This window comes from Petromyzon marinus, chromosome 6 (assembly GCF_048934315.1).
Source record: "Petromyzon marinus isolate PM22_M1 ecotype Great Lakes invasive population chromosome 6, UKy_Petmar_22M1.pri1.0, whole genome shotgun sequence".
In the NCBI taxonomy this organism is placed as follows: domain Eukaryota; kingdom Metazoa; phylum Chordata; class Hyperoartia; order Petromyzontiformes; family Petromyzontidae; genus Petromyzon; species Petromyzon marinus.
The window spans coordinates 18,813,798-18,838,509 of record NC_133672.1 but is presented as its reverse complement, the minus strand read 5'-3'; the positions used below and the strand labels follow the sequence as shown (position 1 = coordinate 18,838,509).

The 24,712-nt window shown below is 47.0% G+C and overlaps 2 protein-coding genes across 6 annotated transcripts in view; one reads left to right on the top strand and one right to left on the bottom strand.

Moving 5' to 3' along the window:
- Window positions 1-6,492, bottom strand: part of LOC116939330 (tyrosine-protein kinase receptor Tie-1-like) — a 47,623-nt gene extending 41,131 nt beyond the window's left edge. The window contains exon 1 of one of the 2 annotated variants that reach the window (XM_032947554.2): window positions 5,867-6,492. The gene's annotated coding sequence lies outside the window, so the exon portion shown is untranslated. The remainder of the gene's footprint in view (window positions 1-5,866) is intronic. The other variant, XM_032947555.2, reaches the window with a different exon arrangement.
- Window positions 5,614-24,712, top strand: part of LOC116939329 (uncharacterized) — a 32,746-nt gene continuing 13,647 nt past the window's right edge. Inside the window, exons 1-3 of one of the 4 annotated variants that reach the window (XM_076065166.1) lie at window positions 5,614-5,709; window positions 6,422-6,535; window positions 11,095-11,566. In XM_076065166.1, the coding sequence (XP_075921281.1) occupies window positions 11,145-11,566 (422 nt within the window). In that variant the 5' untranslated portion in view covers window positions 5,614-5,709; window positions 6,422-6,535; window positions 11,095-11,144. The other 3 variants (XM_032947551.2, XM_032947552.2, XM_032947550.2) reach the window with 3 other exon arrangements.

The following is a 24,712-nucleotide window of genomic DNA, read 5'->3' as shown; positions in this document are numbered from 1 at the left end:
CCTGGACTCGCTGGTGGAGCGTCTCCTCATCATGGCACGAAAGGCAGGGGTGGTACTGCCGTTGGTGGGGTAGAAGCCCGCACCTTGCTTTAAGTCGCACGGCATCTCCAGGCCTACGAGGAGATGACAGGACCCGCGTCGATTGTGGCGAGCGTCGCTGAACATCTCGGCGATGACGTGGAACCCCAAACGATGGAGATGCCAGAGCCACCAGGGAGCACATGCATTGGGCAGAAGCTTACGGGACCGAGGTGGAGGCGGCCCTGCCGCAACTCTCGGGGACAACTTGAAAAGCAGAGCAGCGACCGCGACGCTGAGCACCTCAGGAGGCGAGAGCAACGCTCCCGGGCAGGGGCAAAGTCATCTGTCACATCGCTCGTGGCGGCTGGCATGACCAGCCAGATTCGCCGGGCTTCACTAGCAGCCGCCCCAACTCAGGTGAGTGTGCACACCTCAGACACCCGGCCAGAACCATCCACCCCATATTCACTCCTTCACGCATCTCATTCGTAGGGAGGCACACCTCTAATTCCCATGGCCGGACATGGTCACTAAGTAGCGTCGGCTACCTAGAAGGGTAGTGGCAGCCACGGCCAGGACATTGGTGTTGGTAGGTTCGGTCGCAGAGGTTAGCGTGCACGTGTTAGTCGACATGGGTGTGTCAGCCACCATCATACCCCTGTGCATTTTTTACCTGTTTGCCATAGGGACAGCGCGCCCGTCACTTCCTGAAGCCATTTAAGGCAAGGTATATAGCCGCGAATGGGGGAAGTATGGGGATCATAGGGCAAGTGTTAGTGCTGGAGACACATGCTCATGGTTCCCTGTTTGCTGGGCCTGCGCATCCTGACGTAGGAGGGCTGTGTAGAAACTCCGTCGGAGGGTCGATTTAACTTTTTGCATCCGGACGGAGGGTGGAAAGCAAGTTCCATGGGTTCAGGCGCTTGTGCGAACCACGGTCTCAATCCCGCCGAGTGCTCAGGTCTTGGTGACTTTGCGATATTGCACCGCGCCCGTCACTTCCTGGTCAGATTCCCCACTCGTAGTGTCTGCGGTGCCGTTGGTGGCCGGTCGCCATTGTTTGGCATTAGCTGACACACTCGTGCGCAGCAATCAGCCGCTGTTTTTACAGGTTCTCAACACGGCTGACACCCCCACAATGGTTCAGGAAGGGATGTTGTTTGCGCATGTGAGTCCTATGGTTTCATGTTACGATGCGCAGGGTGTGAATAACGTGGATTTGGGGGAACTGTCGGTCGGCGCAGAAGATGCGTTTTGGGTAGAAGAGATCCTGGCACAGAACACCGATCTGTCACGGAAGGAGCTTGGCGAGCTCAGGACCTTGTTGTATGACTTTGCTGATGTATTCAGCAAGGGTCCCTACGATGTAGGCCACACTGGGCTGATAGAATACCACATCGATATGGGTGACGCGCTATCCGTAAGGCAGAACACCTATAGGATGATTCCTACAGAGAAGGCGCATGTACAGCGAGCAGTGCAGGATATGTTGGAGGCTGAAATGTCGCCATCTACAAGTCTGTGGGGGGCCACCGGTTATCCTGGTCAAGAAATCGGACGGCACCCTACAGTATTGCGTAGACTTCAGATGCCTGAAAAAAGTTACCTTGGCGGACACTTACCCGCTGTCGTGCATTGAACTCATTGGATGCGCTCGCAGGGGCAAACATTTTCTACACTCTAGACCTTTTGGTGGGATTTTGGCAGCTACCGCTGGATGACGAATCTAGACCAAAAACTGTGTTCAGGACGCCGCAAGGTCTTTTTCAATTCAACTCTCTCCCGATGGGTTTGCAGAAAGCTCCTACCACATTCTAGCAGTTGATGGAGTTGGTACTTGCGGGGTTACAGTGAGAGTCCTGCCTCATATATTTAAACGATGACATAGTCTTTGGTCGCACGTTCGAGGACCACTTGGCCTGGTTGGGACAGGTCTTTTCGAAAATATGGAACGCCAACCTTAAATTTAAACCCTCCAAATGCCATCTGGCTCGGTCCTCCATTAAGTATTTGGGTCATGTCATCAATGCATACGGGGTTGCAATGGATCTGGACAAAACGACGTGCGTTTGTGATTGGCCCACTCCTAAGTCCGTGACCGAGGCACGTAGATTCATGGGATTCATGTCGTACTACCGCTGCTTTATTGAGAATTTCGCAATTCATTGCTAAACCCTTGCGTGCACTCACGGCAAAGGGACAGATGTTCCATTGGGGCCAGAAGGAGACCAACGCGTTTCTGACGCTGTGCCAATGTCTGACAGAAGTGCCGCCCCTAGCATACCCCGATTTTTAGCTTCTCTTCGTGTTGGATACGGACGGTAGCAATGTGGGGATTGGGGCCATTTTTTCCCAGGTTCAGGAGGGTAGGGAGGTCGTGATAGCCTATGGGAGTTGCGTATTTTAACCGGCTGAACAGCGACATTGCGTTACCCGCCGGGAGCTGCACGCCGTTGTCCACTTTGTACAACAGTTTCACCCCTATCTGTACAGCTGCAATTGAACTGTTTTGACGGATCATGTGGCGTTACAGTATTTGCTTCGCATTGAGCAGCCAGCGGGTCAGATGGCTTGGTGGCTTGAACGACTGCAGAAATATTCATACCCAGTGATGCACCGCAAACAGCTGAGACACACTAATGTAGATGTGTTGTCCCGGTTCTCGACTCCTGTTACATACGTCTGTGGTGATGGGTCCCGGTGCTGTAAGCCCGCAGCCGTGTCGGCACCCGAGATCGTAGCCCTGGTTCCCGTCGGGGACTAGGACCAGGCAGAGTCATCAGTTGACTGCGCCATAGAGCTGACCTTGGGTGAATGGAGGGACCTGTAGCAGGCGGACGCTGCCTAAGCAGCTTTCCGGGAGCTGGCAGAGGAGGTGAGCGATGCCGAGCTTCCCACTTCAGGGAAGTTTTTCATTATGTGGAAGGGCATGTTGATGCGTTGGGACGCGACCGTGGGCCGCAGGGTTTTGGTGGTGCCCTCTTCCCTGAGGAGTCAGTGCAGACGTTCACATCCGAAAGTTGCTCCATTTGGACAGCTATAAGACGGAGGCAGCGCTACGCCTCTGCTACTTTAGGCCGGGCACGTCCGCCGATGTCCATCATTGGGTGTCGGGCTGTTTGGACTGTGCGCGCAGGAAGCCTCTGGCTGCCAGGCTACATGCCCCCCTGCAGTCGATCAAAGTTTCTAGGGTCAACGAGTTCGTTGCCCTTGATATATTGGGCCCCTTTCTAGCCACTCCTCGGGGTAATAAATACCTGCTAGTTGGTATTGAATACTTTACCCACTGGCCCATTGCATTGCCATTGGTTATAATCGGACACCTTTGTTAACAGGTATGTGGCTGATAAGGGGGCTCTAGAATGCCTGTTAACAGATCAGGGGCGCAACTTCTCCTTCAAGCTTTTACAGGTGTGCAACAATTTAGGGGTCTAGAAGGTGCGGACTTCCCTGTACAAACAGATGGTATGGTTGAACACTTTAACTGCACGATCTCGGAAATGTTGTGTCACTTGGTGAACGCCCAGCAGACGGAGTGGAATTTGCACATCCCCGGGGTTCTGACAGCCTATCGTTTGGCGACGCATGCATCCACGGGATACTCGCCCTTCTTTTTAATGTATGGGCTGGACCCGAAACATCCGATTGAAGCTCAGCTGCACCCCGTTCCGCCGTGGGCAAGTGATTGGCCGGCTTCATTTCGCCACTCGCTAGAGGCTCGCGAGGCGGCTTTAGCAGCATCCGCGTCAATGCAGGAGGGGAACGAATGCTTGCAGGTCAAAACAGTGACCGTAGCCCCCTTTGCGGTGGGTGACCTGGCTTGGTTGCACTGCCCACAGGTGCCAATATTCACTTCGGTGAAACTGCATCGATCGTGGCAAGGCCCGGTCACTGTAGTGCCGGTACTTCGACCCCAGTATGTCCGCATTCAGTTGGGGAAACGTCGGTGATACGTTCACTCCTCTAGGTTGAAACGCTACGTTGCGGATGAGCCGCCCCTCTCATTCATCCTCGTCACTTTGGTCAGGTGGTGAGAGGTTGTTGCGCTCGTGGGTGGCTGCTCGCCCAACTACAAACCGACGCCGGCTTCCCCTGCCGGGGTACTGGTGAGCAGCTCGCTAGCCCGAGCAGAGACCCTTCCATGGGAGGTGGACCGTGCACCCGCTCACGTTGCCTCGTCGCAGCAGCAGCAGCAATAAAGACATCCCCGGGAAGCTCTTGTGTTCGGTTGCGGTTACAGATACCGGAGGATGTCGGTGACGGAGGTGGCCCACTGCTGAAAGGGGACAATGTGTATGTTTCCCTTTTCCTTCTGACTTCTCTCTATTTATGCGCGTCCCCTTGGTTCAATGGTTAGGTCATACACTCGTCTAATTCGTCAATTGTTTAGACTAATTATTATTGTTTTTTGTTTGTTTTTTTGCGATTGATTGCGTAACATGTAAAGGATGTCCCACTCATCCTCACACACTCGCGCCGCACAAACAACACGCATACATTCCGCACTCGACACCACACACACCAATCACGTACACACGGGGGATGCACCACCAGGGAAGGTTCGGATGTGAGGGGTCACTCACGTCACGCACACACACACGTCACGCACACACACACGTCACGCACACACACTTCACGCACACACACACGTCACACACACACGTCACGCACACACACGTCACGCACACACACGTCACGCACACACGTCACGCACACACACACGTCACGCACACACACGTCACGCACACACACGTCACGCACACACACACGTCACACACACGTCACGCACACACACACGTCACGCACACACACACACGTCACGCACACACATACACACACGTCACGCACACACACACGTCACGCACACACACGTCACGCACACACACACGTCACGCACACACACACGTCACGCTCACACACACACGTCACGCACACACACACGTCACGCACACACACGTCACGCACACACACGTCACGCACACACACACGTCACGCACGCACACACACGTCACGCACACACACGTCACGCACACACACGTCACGCACACACACGTCACGCACACACACACGTCACGCTCGAGCGGGGGAGTGAGCACTTACGTGCACGACACCCAATCCATGGGTGAGTGGTTGACACTCTGATCGGATTGGTGCGGAGAGCGGATCGGGAAAGAAAGGTCAAGTAGGGGTTTATAAGGGACTGGAAAACGTGCGATGTGGTTGGTTTGAGTGTTGCTGTGGTGTATAAGGGGCCGTCCATAAATGACGTCACACGATTTTTGACCCCCCCCCTCGTCACACGGCGTCACAAAAAGTCAGACCCCCCCTCAAATATGACGTCACAAAGCTCTGCACCCCCCCCCCCCAACAAAAAAATAAAACATGCTTCAAATCGCTTTAAACTATTGTCATTGTAGTGCGAATTCAATGTGGCGCTGCACTCTGATGTTGTAGGAGAACACATTTATCAAAAAGTCTATTTAATTAAGTAGAACGTGTAGTCTATATTTATTTAAAGTTGCGCATTTTGATGTGACGTCACATTTCCCAAACCCCCCCCCCCCCTCGTCACAAATGTCTGAACCCCTCCCCCCCACCAGGTGCGTGACGTCATTTATGGACGGCCCCTAAGCGGTGACAATGGACTAAAGCAGTTCCCGTCCACCAGCCCAAGTCTTCTTTTCACAGGTAACAGTACAGTATATGACTTTTACCACGATACGCCACGGCAAAAAAAAACACTAAACACTAAACAAAAATGTACGGTCAAAAAACGTCATCGTGACCGACGCGCCGTGGCAGAGCCCGGCGAAGGTGGTTCCCGTGGGCCCTCCCCACACATCACCAGACGTTGCCTCTCGTCAGCGGCGAAGCGCTGTGACGGCGTTCCACGAGCGATCCTCCATGTACGGCAAGAGTCGCGGTCGTGAGGACGAAGAAGTCTTCATCCAGCAGTGGATCTGTAAACTCGCACGCGTCCGCTAAATACTCGGTGCATTCTCACGCGGCGCACCCCTGTCGTGCTTGGTCGGAGTCCCGGAGTATTATTGGCAGTGCGCAGATAACAAAACCCTCGTTACATTCGTCAATAACAATACGGTGGCCAAAAGGACAACGATATCACGGGCGACGTTTAGGGCAACGGGCCTTCTTTGCAGCACACGCACACACACACATTCATGTTTAGGGCCAATGTCCCACTCCATAATACAACACATTGTTGTACGTGCTCTGAAGGTCCACAATGCTCGAAACGTCGCGTTGTGATATCGAGAGCACTGCGATCTCACGTGAAGGGCCACCACGCCGAGTTGCTCATTGGCTGGACCAAGTTGTTGACGTGGTGGTTGTTGTTGTTGATTGTTGTTGATGTTGTTGATTGTTGTTGGGCTCGACCCAGCGGTGCAGGTCGCCTCTACCGCGTACCACGCGCAGTCTCCAGGCGCGCGGCGGTGACGTCAGCAGCCAAACACTGGGGGGGGGGCGGGGGAGCGGCTTCGATCGCCGTGCGCAGGTGAGCGGTGAGTGGGGAGTCGGTGAGTGGCGAGTGGTGAGTGGTGGTGAGTGGTGGCGAGTGTTTGCGAGTGGTGGTGAGTGGTGGCGAGTGTTTGCGAGTGGTGGTGAGTGGTGGCGAGTGGTGGTGAGTGGCGGTGAGTGGTGGCGAGTGGCGGTGAGTGGTGGCGAGTGGCGGTGAGTGGTGGCGAGTGGGTGAGTGAGCGGTGAGTGGGGAGTCGGTGAGTGGTGGCGAGTGGCGGCGAGTGGTGGGGAGTCGGTGAGTGGTGGCGAGTGGTGAGTGGGTGAGGAGTGGTGAGTGAGCGGTGGGCGAGCGGTGAGCGACGCAGTAATGAGCGAGTGGTTGAGTGTTTGCGAGTGGTGGTGAGTGTTTGCGAGTGGTGGTGAGTGGTGGTGAGTGTTTGCGAGTGGTGGTGAGTGGTGGCGAGTGGTGGTGAGTGTTTGCGAGTGGTGGTGAGTGTTTGCTAGTGGTGGTGAGTGGTGGTGAGTGTTTGCGAGTGGTGGTGAGTGTTTGCGAGTGGTGGTGAGTGGTGGTGAGTGTTTTCTAGTGGTGGTGAGTGGTGGTGAGTGTTTGCTAGTGGTGGTGAGTGGTGGTGAGTGTTTGCGAGTGGTGGTGAGTGGTGGTGAGTGTTTGCGAGTGGTGGTGAGTGTTTGCGAGTGGTGGTGAGTGGTGGTGAGTGTTTGCGAGTGGTGGTGAGTGTTTGCGAGTGTTTGCGAGTGGTGGTGAGTGTTTGCGAGTGGTGGTGAGTGGTGGCGAGTGTTTGCGAGTGGTGGTGAGTGGTGGTGAGTGTTTGCGAGTGGTGGTGAGTGGTGGTGAGTGTTTGCTAGTGGTGGTGAGTGGTGGTGAGTGGTGGTGAGTGTTTGCTAGTGGTGGTGAGTGGTGGTGAGTGTTGGCGAGTGAACCCGACCCGCCGTGCCCTCTGCGGCCCGTGCCACTCCGACTCACCTGCTGCTCCAGGTGGACGCGGCGCTGATTGCCACAGGTGCGGGAGCATCGCAGTGGGCACAACAAGGTGGTTGATGGTGGTCGATCTCTCTGTCCGTCATCCCACGTTAACTGTGACGGCCTTGAGTTTGTTTGCGTCCCCTCGACCTGCAACCACTTGTGGTAACGTCACATTCACTACGTGGCGAATGGCGGCTGTGTGTGTGTTTAATGTGTGTGTTTGTGTGTGTTTAATGTGTGTGTTTGTGAGATCTATACCTGTGTGTGTTTAATGTGTGTGTTTGTGTGTGTTTAATGTGTGTGTTTGTGAGATCTATACCCGTGTGTGTTTAATGTGTGTGTGTGATCTATACCTGTGTGTGTTTGTGTGTGTTTAATGTGTGTGTATGATCTATACCTGTGTGTTTGTGTGTGTTTAATGTGTGTGTGTGTGATCTATACCTGTGTGTGTTTGTGTGATCGATCCCTGTGTGTGTTTGTGTTATCTATACCTGTGTGTGTTTGTGTGATCTATACCTGTTTGTGTGTGTTTAATGTGTGTGTTTGTGTGATCTATACCTGTTTGTGTGTGTTTAATGTGTGTGTTTGTGTGATCTATACTTGTGTGTGTGTTTAATGTGTGTGTGTGATCTATACCTGTGTGTGTGTGTGTGTTTAATGTGTGTTTGTGTGATCGATCCCTGTGTGTTTGTGTGTGTGTTTAATGTGTGTGTTTGTGTGATCTATACCTGTGTGTGTGTTTAATGTGTGTGTTTGTGTGATATTTTCCTGTGTGTGTGTGTTTAATGTGTGTGTTTGTGTGTGTTTAATGTGTGTGTTCGTGTGATCTATACCTGTGTGTGTGTGTTTAATGTGTGTGTGTGATCTATACCTGTGTGTGTGTGTGTGTTTAATGTGTTTGTGTGATCTATACCTGTGTGTGTTTGTGTGTGTGTGTTTAATGTGTGTGTTTGTGTGATCTATACCTGTGTGTGTGTTTAATGTGTGTGTTTGTGTGATCGATCCCTGTGTGTTTGTGTGATCGATTCCTGTGTGTGTTTGTGTGTGTGTTTAATGTGTGTGTTTGTATGATCTATACCTGTGTGTGTGTTTAATGTGTGTGATCTATACCTGTGTGTTTGTGTGTGTTTAATGTGTGTTTGTGTGGTCTATGCCTGTTTGTGTTTGTTTAATGTGTGTGTTTAATGTGTGTGTTTGTGTGTGTTTAATGTGTGTGTTTGTGTGATCTATACCTGTGTGTTTGTGTGTGTTTAATGTGTTTGTGTGATCTATACCTGTGTGTTTGTGTGTGTGTTTGTGTGTGTGTTTAATGTGTGTGTTTGTGTGATCTATACCTGTGTGTGTGTGTTTAATGTGTGTGTGATCTATACCCGTGTGTTTGTGTGTTTAATGTGTGTTTGTGTGATCGATCCCTGTGTGTGTTTGTGTGTGTGTTTAATGTGTGTTTGTGTGACGATCCCTGTGTGTGTGTGTGTTTTTAATGTGTGTGTTTGTGTGATCGATCCCCGTGTGTTTGTGTGATCGATCCCCGTGTGTTTAGGTGTTATCGGAATGCGCGGCCTGCTAAACCAACTGCCTCCCGGCATGAGAATGTGGAATTCTGTCATCGCTTGTGCTGGGCCGTCGATGCAGATGAGCGCTGGCCCCGTATGGCCCGTTGAGTTTGAGAGCGCTTATGTTGCCTGTGGTTTAAAACTGCATTCGAGACTATTTGTTGATCAACAATACCTGTCACCTCTTCCGGGTGAATAACTTCGGTGCCCACCTCGTGCTAAGTCAGCAGTGATCGCCGCCGCCGCCGCCGGTCTGTAGAGGTGGCTGTTGTTCATCGCTGTAGGGATATGGGATTTCCACCCTTCGCTCGCCTAAACAAGAAGATACACACATGGTGTTTGTTGTTGTCGTCGTCACATTAGCTGGGTTTAATGGCAACGTGGGCTCCCTGGTTACAGGTGTGGCTTAAAACACCAGCTTAGTCATTCCCACACCTGTACTGTAGCTATGGCAGGTGTGGCAAAAGTACATTCGAATTACAGTAATCACGAGCGCGTCGGTGATTTTACTTAAAAGGGGGGGGGGGTAAATTAACTATTAAACGCCTCCACTCGCTTTGCCCTCTCTCACATTGAAACACGCGGGAGTGACACAGGGTAGCACACCTAACTCTACCCATACAAACGTGTTTAAATATATGACTTGCATAGACCTACTCACGAATAAACAAATGTCATACACACAATTCTAGATTTAAAGCTTTCGTGACTGCAAGGATCAATACTCTTTGGTTCTATTGGGTAAAGGCATGTAGGTAAAACATAAAATAACAAAAATCACGACGTTTCGGCCACAACACAAGCGGCCTTCATCAGGTGAAGGGACGAGACTGTCTGGAGGACAGCGTCCCTTCACCATCAGGTGAAGGGACGAGACTGTCTGGAGGACAGCGTCCCTTCACCTGATGAAGGCCGCTTGTGTTGTGGCCGAAACGTGATTTTTGTTATTTTATTTTTTACCTACGTGACTTTACCCAATAGAACCAAAGAGTATAGTCATACACACAGTCATAAGCAGATTTTATGGTGTGGTTTTATTTGACGTGTTCCTGATGTTTTGGAATAAATCTGAAAGAAAAAAATCTGGCCCAAATAGAGTCAGTCGATAATCTATTATCTGGCTTCCAATGTGATCTGGCAGTCCTGGGGCGATCCAGCATGTCACCAGTCCAGTGATCGGCACCATGCGCGTGACAAAAATAATAGCTCTGCTTGACTTCAGTGTCAACTATTATATACAGTACATTATACACTATAACCTAAACAATGAAAATATTGCACTGTATGCATCACCCCATGCAGAGTCCTCTAGGCTGGAGTGGTAAGTATGGTACAGTAAATACAGTCATTGTTTGAAGGAGAATATTTATTTTTGTCTATCTCTATGTTTATTTATGACAATTTCACAAAGTAAACAAATGTAAAACGAAAAAGACATAACATCTAAAAACAATGCCATGCAAGAATGTGCAAAAATAAGCTATTTTAAGTAATGATGATTAGTGCTTATCTGGAATTATTTGAAAATCCGGTGCCCCCTCCTATCCGAAGCCGCCGGATAATCGATGATCGACTGTATAACATTTCAGTTAAAAAAATGTTAAACGTGTATTCTGGAAAATATAACGTGACAGTAAATTACGTCACGTCCAAGCTTTTACAGCCAAAATTGGCATCGCGTGGAATCATTTCAATTTGAATCCATTTGAATTAATTTGAATTCATGTGATCATGTGACATTGATAGCATCAATACATCTTGTTTACATAAATGTTACAGAAATATTCAACATGTCTCCATTTTGCTCTCATTCGTCTCTTCAGTTCATGTAAAAAAATACATTCTGCTGTTTCCCAATTAGGTCCCTCCAAATAATGTTAATTGTTTGCCGAATATGTCCTACACGACAATAGTAATGAAATACCTCGATCAATCAGACCTCACTTGTCCACAAAAATCTGGTATAATGTATAGATGTTTTTATTGTATGTGCTAGCTGTAGAACCTTTTGATATTATTCTTAACCGTGTGTGGTCGTGTGCCATCGCTCTGCCATTCCAGGTAAAGTCGCGAGTGAACAATTGGTCACACCAACGTGCTCTCAAAGGGCTATGGGCGAGAATGGGGAAATTTCAGCCGAGTTCGCGCAAGAGATGGCGAGGTTGCGCAAACTGGTCAGCCACCTGGAGACCCAAAACGCCGAGCTGAGACGCCGAGGATCCGGCGCAGCAGCGGCACCGCACAGCGCTGGGGAGGCGCACGCCGCTGCCGCCGGGAGACACAGCGCCAAATCCGACAAGAAGCGGAGCGACACTGACACCGCTGCGCCGCACCGTGCCGGGGAAGCACAGACAGTGGGGAACCAGGCGCGATGTAACGGTGGTGTCGTGCCGAGTGGCTCACCGCAGGCGCAGAGTGGTGCTCAAAATGAGGATGGAGTGGCTGCTGCTGCAGCTTCTGCTGCTGCTGATACTCTGGACGATGTGGTCATGCTGGACCTGCAAAGGACGGACGTGGTGGAGGAGGACACGTGGTAAGTGTAGCGGTGACATTAATTGGAGCTCGAGTTGCTCGTATCCTTAATTGGAAAAGCATCCTGTCCAGATTCATCCTCGTCTGGGTGAGGCTGGGTTGCAATGTATGTAGAGTGCTCAACTGGCAACAAAAAGGCTGTGCATTGAACTCCTTGATAGGGCTGACTTGGTTCGTGTTTTATCTGCCATTGATGTAAAGAGAAGTGGCTGGCCTCTGCCATAGAAATGTAGATTTTGATGGCAGTCTTCTTGTCTGAGTACATATGAGGGTCGCAAGTGATGGATCCTGTTATTCGCATTTCTCCATGGAAATTACTTTTTTATTTGTTACTGCTAGGATATCACTTCCAGGTGATTTCTGGTCTGGAGATAAGTGCAAATAGTAACGAACTTGCCGCACAACTCCTCTGCAGAAAAGCAACAGCATCCGTCATTGTGTATGTTGTACATTGTGCAGCTGTCGGCGATCCATCTTCATCATCGGCAGTAGCACCACCAGCTTTAGCAGCAGTAGACGCAACGACATAATCATTACCATCACTGTCACCACCATCGTCATTATTAGCGGAGCTATCAGCACCACCATCCTCCCCTCTCCACTATGAATTTGGCGCAAGCAGCTGCCACATCTACGTGATTCCTCTAACCTGTGAATAATAGGAAGCATATGGCCCACCGTTTTGGTTGACTTCCTTTTATCCACATATAAACATGGATAATATAAAGAATCAATATGTGGATAATAGGAGTAGCAGTTAACAGAGACATGGAAGAGAAGAGTTTCCCTATAACATGAAGGTACAATAAGCACAGGATAACTTTATTTGGTTTTCTAGAGCAGGGGTCCCAAACCCCCAGGTCGCGGACCGGTACCGGTCCGTGGCCTGTTAGGAACCGGTCCGTGGCCTGTTAGGAACCGGTCCGTGGCCTGTTAGGAACTGGTCCGTGGCCTGTTAGGAACCAGGCCGCACAGCAGGAGGTGAGCGGTGAGTCCGCGCGTGGCCCGCCCATTATTGTATTATTTACCACTTCCGTACGTGCCTCTTTCCCGCACTGCGCACTTGTCTCAGTCACAGTGTTGGTATAAAGCCCACAAGCTCTAACCCCCTAGTAGACACAATGAGTAAAAAACAAACGTCGCTGGAGAGCTGAAAAGGGGGAAAGACCCAATGATGGACCCCCCCCCCGGTCCATGAAAAAATTGTCTTCCACGAAACCGGTCCCTGGTGCCAAAAATATTGGGGACCGCTGTTCTAGAGGATTAAATGCATCGTACTTTTCTCTATAACCCCCCCCCCCCTCCCGTGTGTTTTTGAAGTAATATTTTTGACACAACAGTAATGGTAAAGGTTTATTGGTCATATGTCAGTTTACACCACGTGTTTGGCTCAGGTGCTCTTTGGGTAAAGAAAATAGGTTATGCAATAAACACAGTGAAGTGGGGAAACATCCATCAAGCCAAACACAGTTTCTTGAACCGCACTGTGTGCTTTTTCTGGCTCACAAAGGAGAGCACAGAGGGGTATGGAGGTCGCACTGTTGGGCGGACACTTTGGGTCAGTCTTGTGGTTAGTCACGAGGGTGTCTGTGAAAGGGATTGCATTTGCACATGAGTAAAGAGACCTGTATGTTTTTGTCCCACATACTTGAAGCTGTTACTCATTGTTAATCCATTAATGAGTAGATGAAAGAATACATCACTTTACATAGTAACAAAGTCAGGGCAGGAAGAATTCACAAGTACCCAAGCTAAGTGGATAATACAACACGAGGGCTAGGGGTACACATTTTAAGCGTGGTACTTCGCTTGCCGTCAGGACCAGGAAGTTCTTGAAATCTTCAGATTGGAGAGTACACAACATGCGTCATGCGTTGTGACTTGAACGGGGTTATCAAAGAAAAGACGTTCTAGTTTTTATTACACGTATTTCCGAAAATAATACACGTACAACTCGGAATTATAGTTTACAAATAATGAGAGGTTTGTGAGTTTTAATGTTATGCAAGCACATAATCAATATGGGCAGAGGTAGCCCTAGACTAGCTGCCAGCAACTGGTGCCCGAGAGAAACGATGCAACCAGGGCCCACAAACCAAAACGGCTGATCTAGGCGAAGGTTTTTGGTAAACTGTGAAAATCTTGCCCCCGATTTTCCATTTAATGTTTTTTAAGCGTATTTTTTTAAACAGAGGCATGATTAGTCGGTTTGTCCGTGCGTCTGCCCAACAAATACATTCTCAGATATGGTGAGAAATTAATTATAATTCATATATCCTCTGTATGCACACGGGAATTGAAATAATGACATCTTCGTATTTTTTACTTATATTTTTTTTCCTCGAATTTGGCGCCTCACTTAACTTGGTGCCGAAGGTGACCGCCTCGTTAACCTATATGGACGGGCCGCCCCTAAAGATGGTAGCCTCCAGCATCTGCTGTTGACACGTTTTTTTACCATAAACGCACGCTGTACTGTGCTCTCCGTCATGTTGTTCACTACCAGTTTATTGAAGTTGAGTACAAACAACCACATATCTTAATTTTATTTACAAAATAAAAACAATATTGTTTTTAAGTTAACTTTTGAATTAAAAATGTTTGCTGAAGTTGTAGTCATGGTAACAGAGCATTCATATACATGCCCTCTGAAGAGGCTGAGACTTATACAAATACCATTATCACCCTGGGACATGTAAATGCTGGGAGTTGCTGTTTGGTGTTGGTGTTGGGCAGCACATGCAATCAAGAGATAGCGTTCAGGGGCTGCCTCCCGCAGAGATGTTGTTCGTTCATAATTTTTTATTCACTCTTGAACACACCGGTGGGCTAAAGTAGTGAACTATTTGTATTTTTCATCATTAGACCTCCTTTGCCAGGACCAAAATGTAATAATAGGGTTTTTCCCCTTTGTAAAAAGGTTTCAGTTTTGTTGCCAGAAAAAAAAGGGGAAAAACCCTATTATTATTATATTTGTCTTTTGTCAACGTGACACTTTTTTTGCTGATTGGCCGTGTCGGGTGGTGGAGGGTTGCGACACATTTATAAATGACGCGATCTAACCCAAAAACCTTTATTATGAATAATATTGGTCGTGAAAGCCTACGTGTTAAAATGTTGTTCGTTGACCGAAGTTAAGGGGTCACCGTTGTCCTTATGCTCAATTCTAGAGCCGTTACAGAGTCTACACCAGCGTTTTCCAACGATACATTCGGTGGGCCACCTATTATATAATTGGTGTGTGCTGGCAGGCACGTGAAGCCACTTCACCACATCACGCAACTACAATCCTCTAGTAGAGAATGTCTCGAAGCCTTGCAATGGCTGTGCGAGTTGTGTTCATTTCCGTCATTATGAGTGTAGCATTAGACTCATCCATGGGAACAGGTATCATTGATCTCAAAGTCATAAGGGCAAATGCTCAGGCATGTGAAAAATATCCATACAAGCGTAGATCGCTGCTAGGGACTCTTTAAACATGACAATAAAATTGTAAATTATTCATATAATTAAAGTTTGTATTAGGTTATGTTTAATTTTAGAAATGCCCAGAAAAGTTGAAACTCGCGTTATCTGTGATATGCCTCTGTACATATTCCATATGGTAATTATATTGGCGTTAAAATTACTTTACACCGGCTCGGCACTTATAATACAGCTCATATGAAGGAGCACTCTGCTGCATATTTTACACGTAATGTTTTTTGGTTATTCATGGTAACGTATATGTTGTTTTCCTTCAATGTGTTTGCTCCTCTGTCTGCAGGTTCATGATTTTTACTGTCATTTATTTTCTCCCCACAAAGCTCCTCCCCAGGGTATTCTTGCAAAACAGCTGAATGTTTCTTATCCTTGACAACAATTAAAGTAAAAGCAAACATCGTGATCAATAATGTACCTGTACAAACATTTCCACAAGTTATTCTATATTCACCCACTGCTAAACAGGACAGACTGCCCACTGGAAGGCATCCTCTTTGATGCCATTGTGTCCAAGGGCTCGAGACAGAACTCATTATTCACCCCCCATCCAAATTCGCAATATCGTAAATCCCCAGGCACCTCTGTCCGTGTACAGTGCCTTGATACTTTATATATCCATACCGTGTTGTAGACAGCTCTGACATTTTCATCCCTTGCAGTGTTCATTTTAGCAACAGTGGTCGTAGTGCGGAGAGACTGATACCCATTCATGGAGGAGTTAAGTTTCATACTAACCAAAACCCAACCCTAACTCTAGTCATCCTTGTCAACGAGCTGTTGGAGCTCAATGAGCCTTGCCAGCTGACAAAGTCTAAGTCCACCACTGGCTCCAGGCTGCCAACAGATGCCACCCCTTTTGCTCGATTGAGTTTGGATTTCATTACTTCGAGCATTTTGCGTTGTTTGTGGACTTGAACGTCAGACTCCTATTAATTTCCAAGGTGAGCAGAAGATGGCAATGCAGCAATGGATTATTGAATGAATCCCCGCAGAGCTTTGAGCGTAATCCCCTTGTGTACGTGGGTTTCTCTGGGTACTCTGGCTTCCTCCCACATGCCAAACACTCATTAATGGAAGTGGTTAAACATCCGAGTACAGTATGCTCCTCAGGGTTTTCGCGTGTAAATAAATAATACATGACAAATTGCCATCACCCCACTCCCCCCGTTATTCCCCAAATACACATCCCCCCACACCCCCAGTTAATTCTGTCAGTATACGTGCAGCAATCATGTCCGCCTTCTTAGCTCTCACTGCATGTATGCCCTGTCCATAGGCTGATTGTGAATTGGTCAGTTGACTTCCTTCCCTCAAGCCTCCCCTCCTCGGCATAAACCCTGAACATAAAAACACGCAACCCAAGCGTATACATCTCGGTCCTCTCCACCATGTTAACCCACGGAGGCCCCCCCCCCACTCCTGTAAGTAGCACACACGCTGACAAACGTGTGTGGGACACCAATGGCTACTGTAAGCCTCGTTAAGTTTAACACGTAGGCTTTCGCGACCAACATCCCGAATAGAGGATTTCTTGGGTTAGGTCGCGTAAATATAAATGTGTCGTTAACCCCCACCCTGCCACCACCACCCGACACCGGCGAAACGTCACGGTTCTGGAATAGTAAATGTTGTGGTGGGTTTACTCTCGAACACACAGCCGGTGTGCTAAACTAGTAGCTCATTGGCATGTTTTGTTTACTTGTGTCGGTGGCGGGTTTAACCACAATTATATTTACTCGATCTAATCAGAAAAACCTCTTTTGGAAGCCTCATTAACTCTGCCCCATGTATTCTTGATAGGTACCATTACCCATATCACCTCAAATGCTCTGACATCACCATTCCTCTCACCTCGACCCCAAATCCAAGAACCACGTAATCCCCCACACTGGGTGCAGTCACTTGACGCAGCCACCAAAGCCTCTTCACTCCTCGTCCCCACTCGCCGCAATTCATTACCCCACCGGGCACGATGCGTCACACACGACAGCACGTTTCATCTCCCGCTGACATAACTATTGTATCCCTTGCCGTGAGTCGCCTGAACCACCCTATCCCGCACCTCCGATTAGCACGGTTGGCTACGTACGGTGCCAAAGAAGTTCAACACGCATGCATACTATCAAACGTAAATGCACTCTCATTCAGCGTTTGTCAACTCCAGTCCTCGGGACCTTCCAGTCTACAGCTTTACATAATTACCAATCATCGAGTGTTTGCAGTGTGCATGTTCTTAATTGTAAGGTGTATGAATAAACAAGAGTGGGAATCACGAATATTCAGACCGCAGGGGGTCACGAGGACTGGCGTTGAAAAACGCGACTGACAAACATGAACAAACATAACAGTGATCTCACCCCTCCTCCAAGATACCCACTTGTCACCCACTAAGGTAACAACTACGGAGGGTTTGGGGAGGCCAAGATTTCGTATTCTTCCTGCACCATCAACAGCATAGGAGTCAATATTATTTTATCAGTCCAATTTTTTTTTATTTTGCCATTCCAACACATTTAGCCAGCAGACAGCTTCATTGCCTCAAGTTTTCTGGAGAGGCATGATTATACCAGTGCCAGCATCACTCCTTCAAGCAACCATTCACCTACCAACTTATTCTTACTCAAAAATGTCACTGGTGTTTTATTAAAGCTTAGCCCAGATTAGTGGATTAGTAGGAGCGGACTGCCACCTCGTCCAGTCACCCACCATATAATTATCCCTCAAAGGAAATAATGCTCAGGGATGATGATGATGATGAAAATGAAGCTGTTGCTGCTCATGACGATACTTTTGCTGAGCACTGCAGATGTTGTTGCAGCTGCTGTGGACGGTTCTACCACATGCTTGCTTCAGTATGCTCATGATAAAGGTGATGATGATGGTTGATGTTACCCTTGCTGCTGTTAATGATGTTAACGATAGCTACCCCTTTTGTATGTATTTTGAACTTCTTTCGCACCGTACGTAGCCACCCGTGTTCGTGGGAGTGAGGGTTTTATACGTGGGAGGATACAGCGAGACCTGGAGAAAACTCTTGGTATACGACAAAGTGATAATAAGGATCTGCACAGTTGCCAGTGGCGGATTTGGAGGGGGCGATGGGGTTGATGCACCCCCCCCCCCCCCACACTTCTTAAAACCACAAAAATTGGTGATTTTTTTAACGTTTACCAAAGAAAACACATTTTATTGTGTAATGATTAGTCTAGGACCCTGTTTCAAAGGCTTGAAATGTAGGGACCATTCCTCTCCTGGGACACTTCTATAGATCCGCCTCTGTGTCCACGCTCAATCCGCTTCCATCTCCTCCCCGTGTCTACATGTGGATACTGCAGTTCCCAAAGCACTTCGCTGAAGGAGGTCACTCTGGAATGATGAGGTCATGGCAGAGCTGCCCACCTGTAACCAGTAACGCCTAATGTCTCTCAATTGCCAAAACCGGTTTTTGCGCCAGGCAGAAATGTTTATCCTTGTGTGTCTCCACCCACTTTATAACAATTTGCAATTCCACTCCGTTAGGATGTGGCTCTCATTAGTTAGTATTTTCAGTTTCCATAACCTGCTCAGGACCACGAAAGGATGTGATTTACAGCTCATTGCTCAATTTAACATGGACACATGTTCTTTATTTTCATTTCAAAGCTACCAGGATAGGTAATTTCTAACAGGTACTGTGATGTGAGCAATGAGATCCCAGATGTGCGATTATTTATAACAGCTATAAAAATACATTGTAGTGCACTGGTGGGTTTGAGATCGTAACTCATTGGCATCGCCTGTATCACATGGTATTGCGCAACAGAGACAGCAGCCAAGGTGTTGTGTTTACTGTATTGGGTACTTATTTCAAGCTGTAGGTGGATCACATTTTATACATTTATTTTAATTATTTAATAGGTTTGCGCCGATCAGGGATTTTTTTATTCACTTCCATATCGCTATTTCAGTTTGCGATACAAGAGTCAGGGTAAAGTATTCTTTCAACATTGTATAACATTGGACCCATACCTGCGATAATGCAATACGCATGGCAACCCAGTAATTGGATTGCTTGTATTGCGCAGCTAAAATCACCTGCCTATCAATAAAGCTGTCCCTTGTTTATGCTGTGTAAACTCACTATCTAATCCTGTTCTTCAGAGACCTGGGGCCACACGTTATTGCATTGTACTTATGAATGTTCCGTGGGTATTCAATAAATAAAACATGAGGCAAGGCTTGACAATGGACCAGGCACACAAAGCACTTTTTCACTTCTCATCAGCTGACTGAAGGCAGCGGTGATAAAAAAAGGTCCCATAGATAAAGGCATTGGTATTGGTAATTGCATCATTGCTGTTGCGTTAAAATAAAGAAACAATAGGAACGAGTGGTGTGGCCAAGCAGTGCCAAATAAGACAGCCTCAGCTAATCCTGAAGCTCACAGCGTCCACGGTGGACACTCGCTTCTTAAAATGTTTAAAAATACAAAATCTTGATCCATGTTGTGCCCCACTTTGCAGTGGCACATGCCTCTAATGCAGCTGTGTTAAGGTGGTTTCAGTGGATTGTGCAGATATCACCCACATGCGTGAGAGATCCAGCCGCCGGCGCTACGAGGTTCTCCTTTTAAGGCAGTAAATAGGCTGGCAGCCCAGCTGTGCAGTTGTTTCATAGCAGTACTATCACCTTGTATGTATGAGTTTTCTCTTGGGTGCTCACATTTCCTCCCACGGTAAAACAAAACATCTCAATAAGGGAATAAGCAGAAATGTCTCTCATTTTGTTTAGCGTGCTGTCATGAACGGATTTGCATTATGCGTTGTTTTTGAGCCGTGTCCGTGTAAAGCAATTTAGAATTCTCACGAGACGTGGACTGCTAAACCACAACAGGCAATCTGATTTCACACCCGTTGCCTATGCCTTGTGAAACAGGGCTTATTTGTCTTGTTCAGTAGTTACGAGATATACGAATAATGTTTTTTAATGACAGTAAAATGTGTCACAGAAATTATTATAGCCTGGGCCATTCGTCGCTTACATATTTACATTTAAACTGTATTTGTTGTTGCTTGATCTATAAGTAGGTAAACTCTTATTCGATTTATTACGTAGGCTATAGTACAGCGTCCACATATCGGACTTGCTGGTGACTGAGGTATAGGTGTTTATGTGAACATATCTATAAAATGACAGACCATGCACAAATACTGCACTGAGTGAGGGTGATTTGGCAGTTATTCAGATGGACGAGTCCATCTATGTTCGGAAAAGAGGAGGGGGGAGACGAAAATAATGGATGCGGTCTGAAAGCCACCGTAAGCGTGAATAAACACTTAAGACCCGAAATGGTTTATCAAATCCTTCCAATGATTCCTAAGCCAGAATCCATCTTCTCGGTTGAAATTGTCTCTGTGTTTGTATATGTGGATAGCCTCATGAACGAATCTCTCATGGTAGCTAGATGGCTTGCAGATAACCTCTGTCTTGGAGAAGTCAATGTCATGTGAGCCTACTGAATTATAACAGTGATCTTCCACGGCCGAGGTGTTGGTCCTACCGTGTTTTATGTCTGCTTTGTGTTCACGGATGCGGTCCGAGACATGTCGTTTGGTTTCTCCAATGTAACTACTACCACAGAGGCAACTTAGTTTGTAGACGCCAGGGTACTGTACGTCTGGAATCACATCTTTTACAGATGGAACCAGATGACGGATTTTATGTAATGTGTTGAATCGGACCTGGATTTTGTGTTTATTCAAGATTTTGGAGATCTTTTTTGTGATCCCCACAATGTAGGGTAAAGTGATGGTTTTGAATGGCTCCTGAAGAGGGTCCTTCTTCATGGTTGGAGTGATAGCTTTGCGGATTGTGTAGTCGGAGTAACCATTAGCCTTAAAAGCTTGGTTTACGTGCTTGAGTTCACTGGCTATGTGTTCCTGGTCGGATATGCATTGGGCTCTATGGTGCAGAGTCTTGATGAGGGAGTTCTTCTGGGATGGATGGTGGTGGGAATCCGGTTTCCGGTAAGCATCCGTATGGGTAGCTTTCCTGTAGACAGAGTGGCTCATTGAACCGTCAGGTCTCTTTTTTACTAGGACATCCAAAAAAGGTAGCATGCCATCTTTTTCGACTTCCATGGTAAATCTGATGGCTGGGTATATGGAATTGATGTGGTCGAGGAATTGGTCTAGAGCAGGCCGGCCATGTGGCCAGATTACAAAAGTGTCATCCACGTACCTCTTCCATAAGGGTGGGCGCAGAGTGGCGGTCTGGATGGTGTCAGTCTCAGATTTCTCCATGAAAATGTTGGCTACAACCGGAGATAGGGGGGAGCCCATTGGGGTGCCCTCAGTTTGTTTGTAGAAAGTTCCATTCCAAGTGAAGTATGTATTGGTTTAGCAGTGTCTCACCAGGGGGGTACCTCAGTGTCCTTGATGAACCAAGTCTTCAATGATTGCGATGGTGTCAGGCACAGGAACTTTGGTGAATAAGGAAACTACATAAAAACTGACAAGCAGGCCGTCTGGGGACAGGGGAATACCCTTGATTGTCGATGCCAGGTGAGTAGAGTTTAGTACCGCAGAGGTGGTTTTTCCAGTGAAAGGCCGCAGGATTTCAGACAGAAAACGAACCAGTTTGTAGGTTGGGGAGTTGATAGTAGAGACGATGGGACGAAGGGGTGTATCTACTTTATGTATTTTTGGTAAGCCATATAAAAAACCGCCACTTTTTAAAAAAAATTCTTGCTGTGGTTTTCACACCTGATGATGATTGCTTGTGTTGCAGTCGAAACGTCGTGATAATTTTATTGTTTTATATTTTTATTATTTTATTGTTTCCCTTCTACGTGACTTTACCGAAAGAACCAAGAATATGAATCCCTGCAGTCACGAAAGCTTTAAATCAAAATTTGAGTGAGGGTGGTTAATTGGTCAGGGTGGATTTGTGACAGTCGGATATGTGATGTAATGCTTCATGCCTACCTTTCAAGGCCACCTGTAATTAGACGTGGGGAGTATATATCATATAAAGAAGACAGCTGCATAATTCTGGCAGACACCTGATTGTAATTACCAGAGAAACGTCTTACTTGAATTGTAAATGTTGTGGATTTACTCTCCAACACACAGGTGTACTGAACTAATAACTAATTGGAATGATAATAGAATATGATAATAGGTTTTTCCACTTTTTTCTGGCAACAAAACAGGTGTTAAGATGTTTAAACACCAAACTGAAACCTTTTACAAGGAATCCCTTTTGCATTAGCCACAATGCTTGTGGTCAGAATAAAAAAAAACATACTCCGATAATATAAGATGCATTGTCGTTGAAACTGATTGGTTCACAGAGACAGCCTTCTTTTGAGTCTCGTCTCAAACGGTGTTCGACCAGAGGACGCCTAACTTGTGAAATGTGGTTGTCATGAATTAATCGTTTGCTAACTTCTTGTTTTTCCACTACACCACTCATGAGAAATAATCTAGTGAGATAAATACTCATCCAAAAGCATGATAAATTGCAATGGCTCCTGGATTTAATTTACCTTGGAAACTACACTATGATAGTTGATCATGAGCCACTTGAATGGACGATTTTGCTTCTTGGGATAACCTGAATTTGGGCCAAGTAGAAATTCACATTTAAGAGAATGTTTTGCAGCGTAAAACTCAAGTAACTCGCAAAATAGAGGAAATTCAACTTTCTACTTGAGTACTGACCGTGGTCCAATTCGCTTTTGGGGAGAAATGAGGAAAGTGCACTCCAGTCGGTTCAGATATATCACTCGTTTATCATGTAGCCATGGCCAGGAATGGAACTCAGAGAGCTGGATTCATAGCGCAGCGGCACTTCGCGACGAGGAGAGAGGTGGAGCGTTGTCACTGGGTTTTGCGCATGTCGCTATGAAGTGGTGCTCTTGTGGTTGTATTGTGAGATTTAGGGATTTATAGCTACGAGTTATTTCGAGTTTGTGACACTACCGTATATTGTTTTGTTTAAACTTGTATTTGTGTAATATATCTTGACTTAAAGCTTTCGTAACTGCAGGAATTTATATTCTTGGATCTTTCGGTAAAGTCACGTTGATAGGTTCAAAGAAAATAGCAAAAAACTACGACGTTTCGATTGAAACACAAGTGGTCATCTTCAGGAAAAGAGGGGTTAGCTTCCAAGGCAAACTGTTTATACAGTGAGGGAAAAAAGTATTTGATCCCCTGCTGATTTTGTACGTTTGCCCACTGACAAAGAAATGGTCAGTCTATAATTTTAATGGTAGGTTTATTTGAACAGTGAAAGACAATAACAACAAAATCCAGAAAAACACATGTCAAAAATGTTATGAATTGATTTGTATTTTAATGAGGGTAATAAGTATTTGACCTCTCTGCAAAACATGACTTAGTACTTGGTGGCAAAACCCTTGTTGGCAATCACAGAGGTCAGACGTTTCTTGTAGTTGGCCACCAGGTTTGCCCACATCTCAGGAGGGATTTTGTCCCACTCCTCTTTGCAGATCTTCTCCAAGTCATTAAGGTTTCGAGGCTGACGTTTGGCAACTCGAACCTTCAGCTCCCTCTACAGATTTTCTATGGGATTAAGGTCTGGAGACTGGCTAGGCCACTCCAGGACCTTAATGTGCTTCTTCTTGAGCCACTCCTTTGTTGCCTTGACCGTGTGTTTTGGGTCATTGTCATGCTGGAATACCCATCCACGACCCATTTTCAATGCCCTGGCTGAGGGACGGAGGTTCTCACCCAAGTTGTGACGGTACATGGCCCCGTCCATCGTCCCTTTGATGCGGTGAAGTTGTCCTGTCCCCTTAGCAGAAAAACACCCCCAAAGCATAATGTTTCCACCTCCATGTTTGACGGTGGGGATGGTGTTCTTGGGGTCATAGGCAGCATTCCTCCTCCTCCAAACACGGCGAGTTGAGTTGATGACAAAGAGCTCCATTGTGGTCTCATCTGACCACAACATTTTCACCCAGTTGTCCTCTGAATCATTCAGATGTTCATTGGCAAACTTCAGACGGGCATGTATATGTGCTTTCTTGAGCAGGGGGACCTTGCGGGCGCTGCAGGATTTCAGTCCTTCACGGCGTAGTGTGTTACCAATTATTTTCTTGGTGACTATGGTCCCGTGTAGTTCTGGGCTGATTCCTCACCGTTCTCATGATCATTGCAACTCCACGAGGTGAGATCTTGCATGGAGCCCCAGGCCGAGGGAGATTGACAGTTCCTTGTGTTTCTTCCATTTGCGAATAATCGCACCAACTGTTGTCACCTTCTCACCAAGCTGCTTGGCAATGGTCTTGTAGCCCATTCCAGCCTTGTGTAGGTCTACAATCTTGTCCCTGACATCCTTGGAGAGCTCTTTGGTCTTGGCCGTGGTGGAGAGTTTGGAATCTGATTGATTTCTTCTGTGGACAGGTGTCTTTTATACAGGTAACGAGCTGAGATTAGGAGCACACTCTTAAAGGGAGTGCTCCTAATCTCAGCTCGTTACCTGTATAAAAGACACCTGGGAGCCAGAAATCTTTCTGATTGAGAGGGAGTCAAATACTTATTTCCCTCATTAACATGCAAATCAATTTATAACATTTTTGACATGCGTTTTTCTGGATTTTTTTGTTGCTATTCTGTCTCTCACTGTTCAAATAAACCTTCCATTAAAATTATAG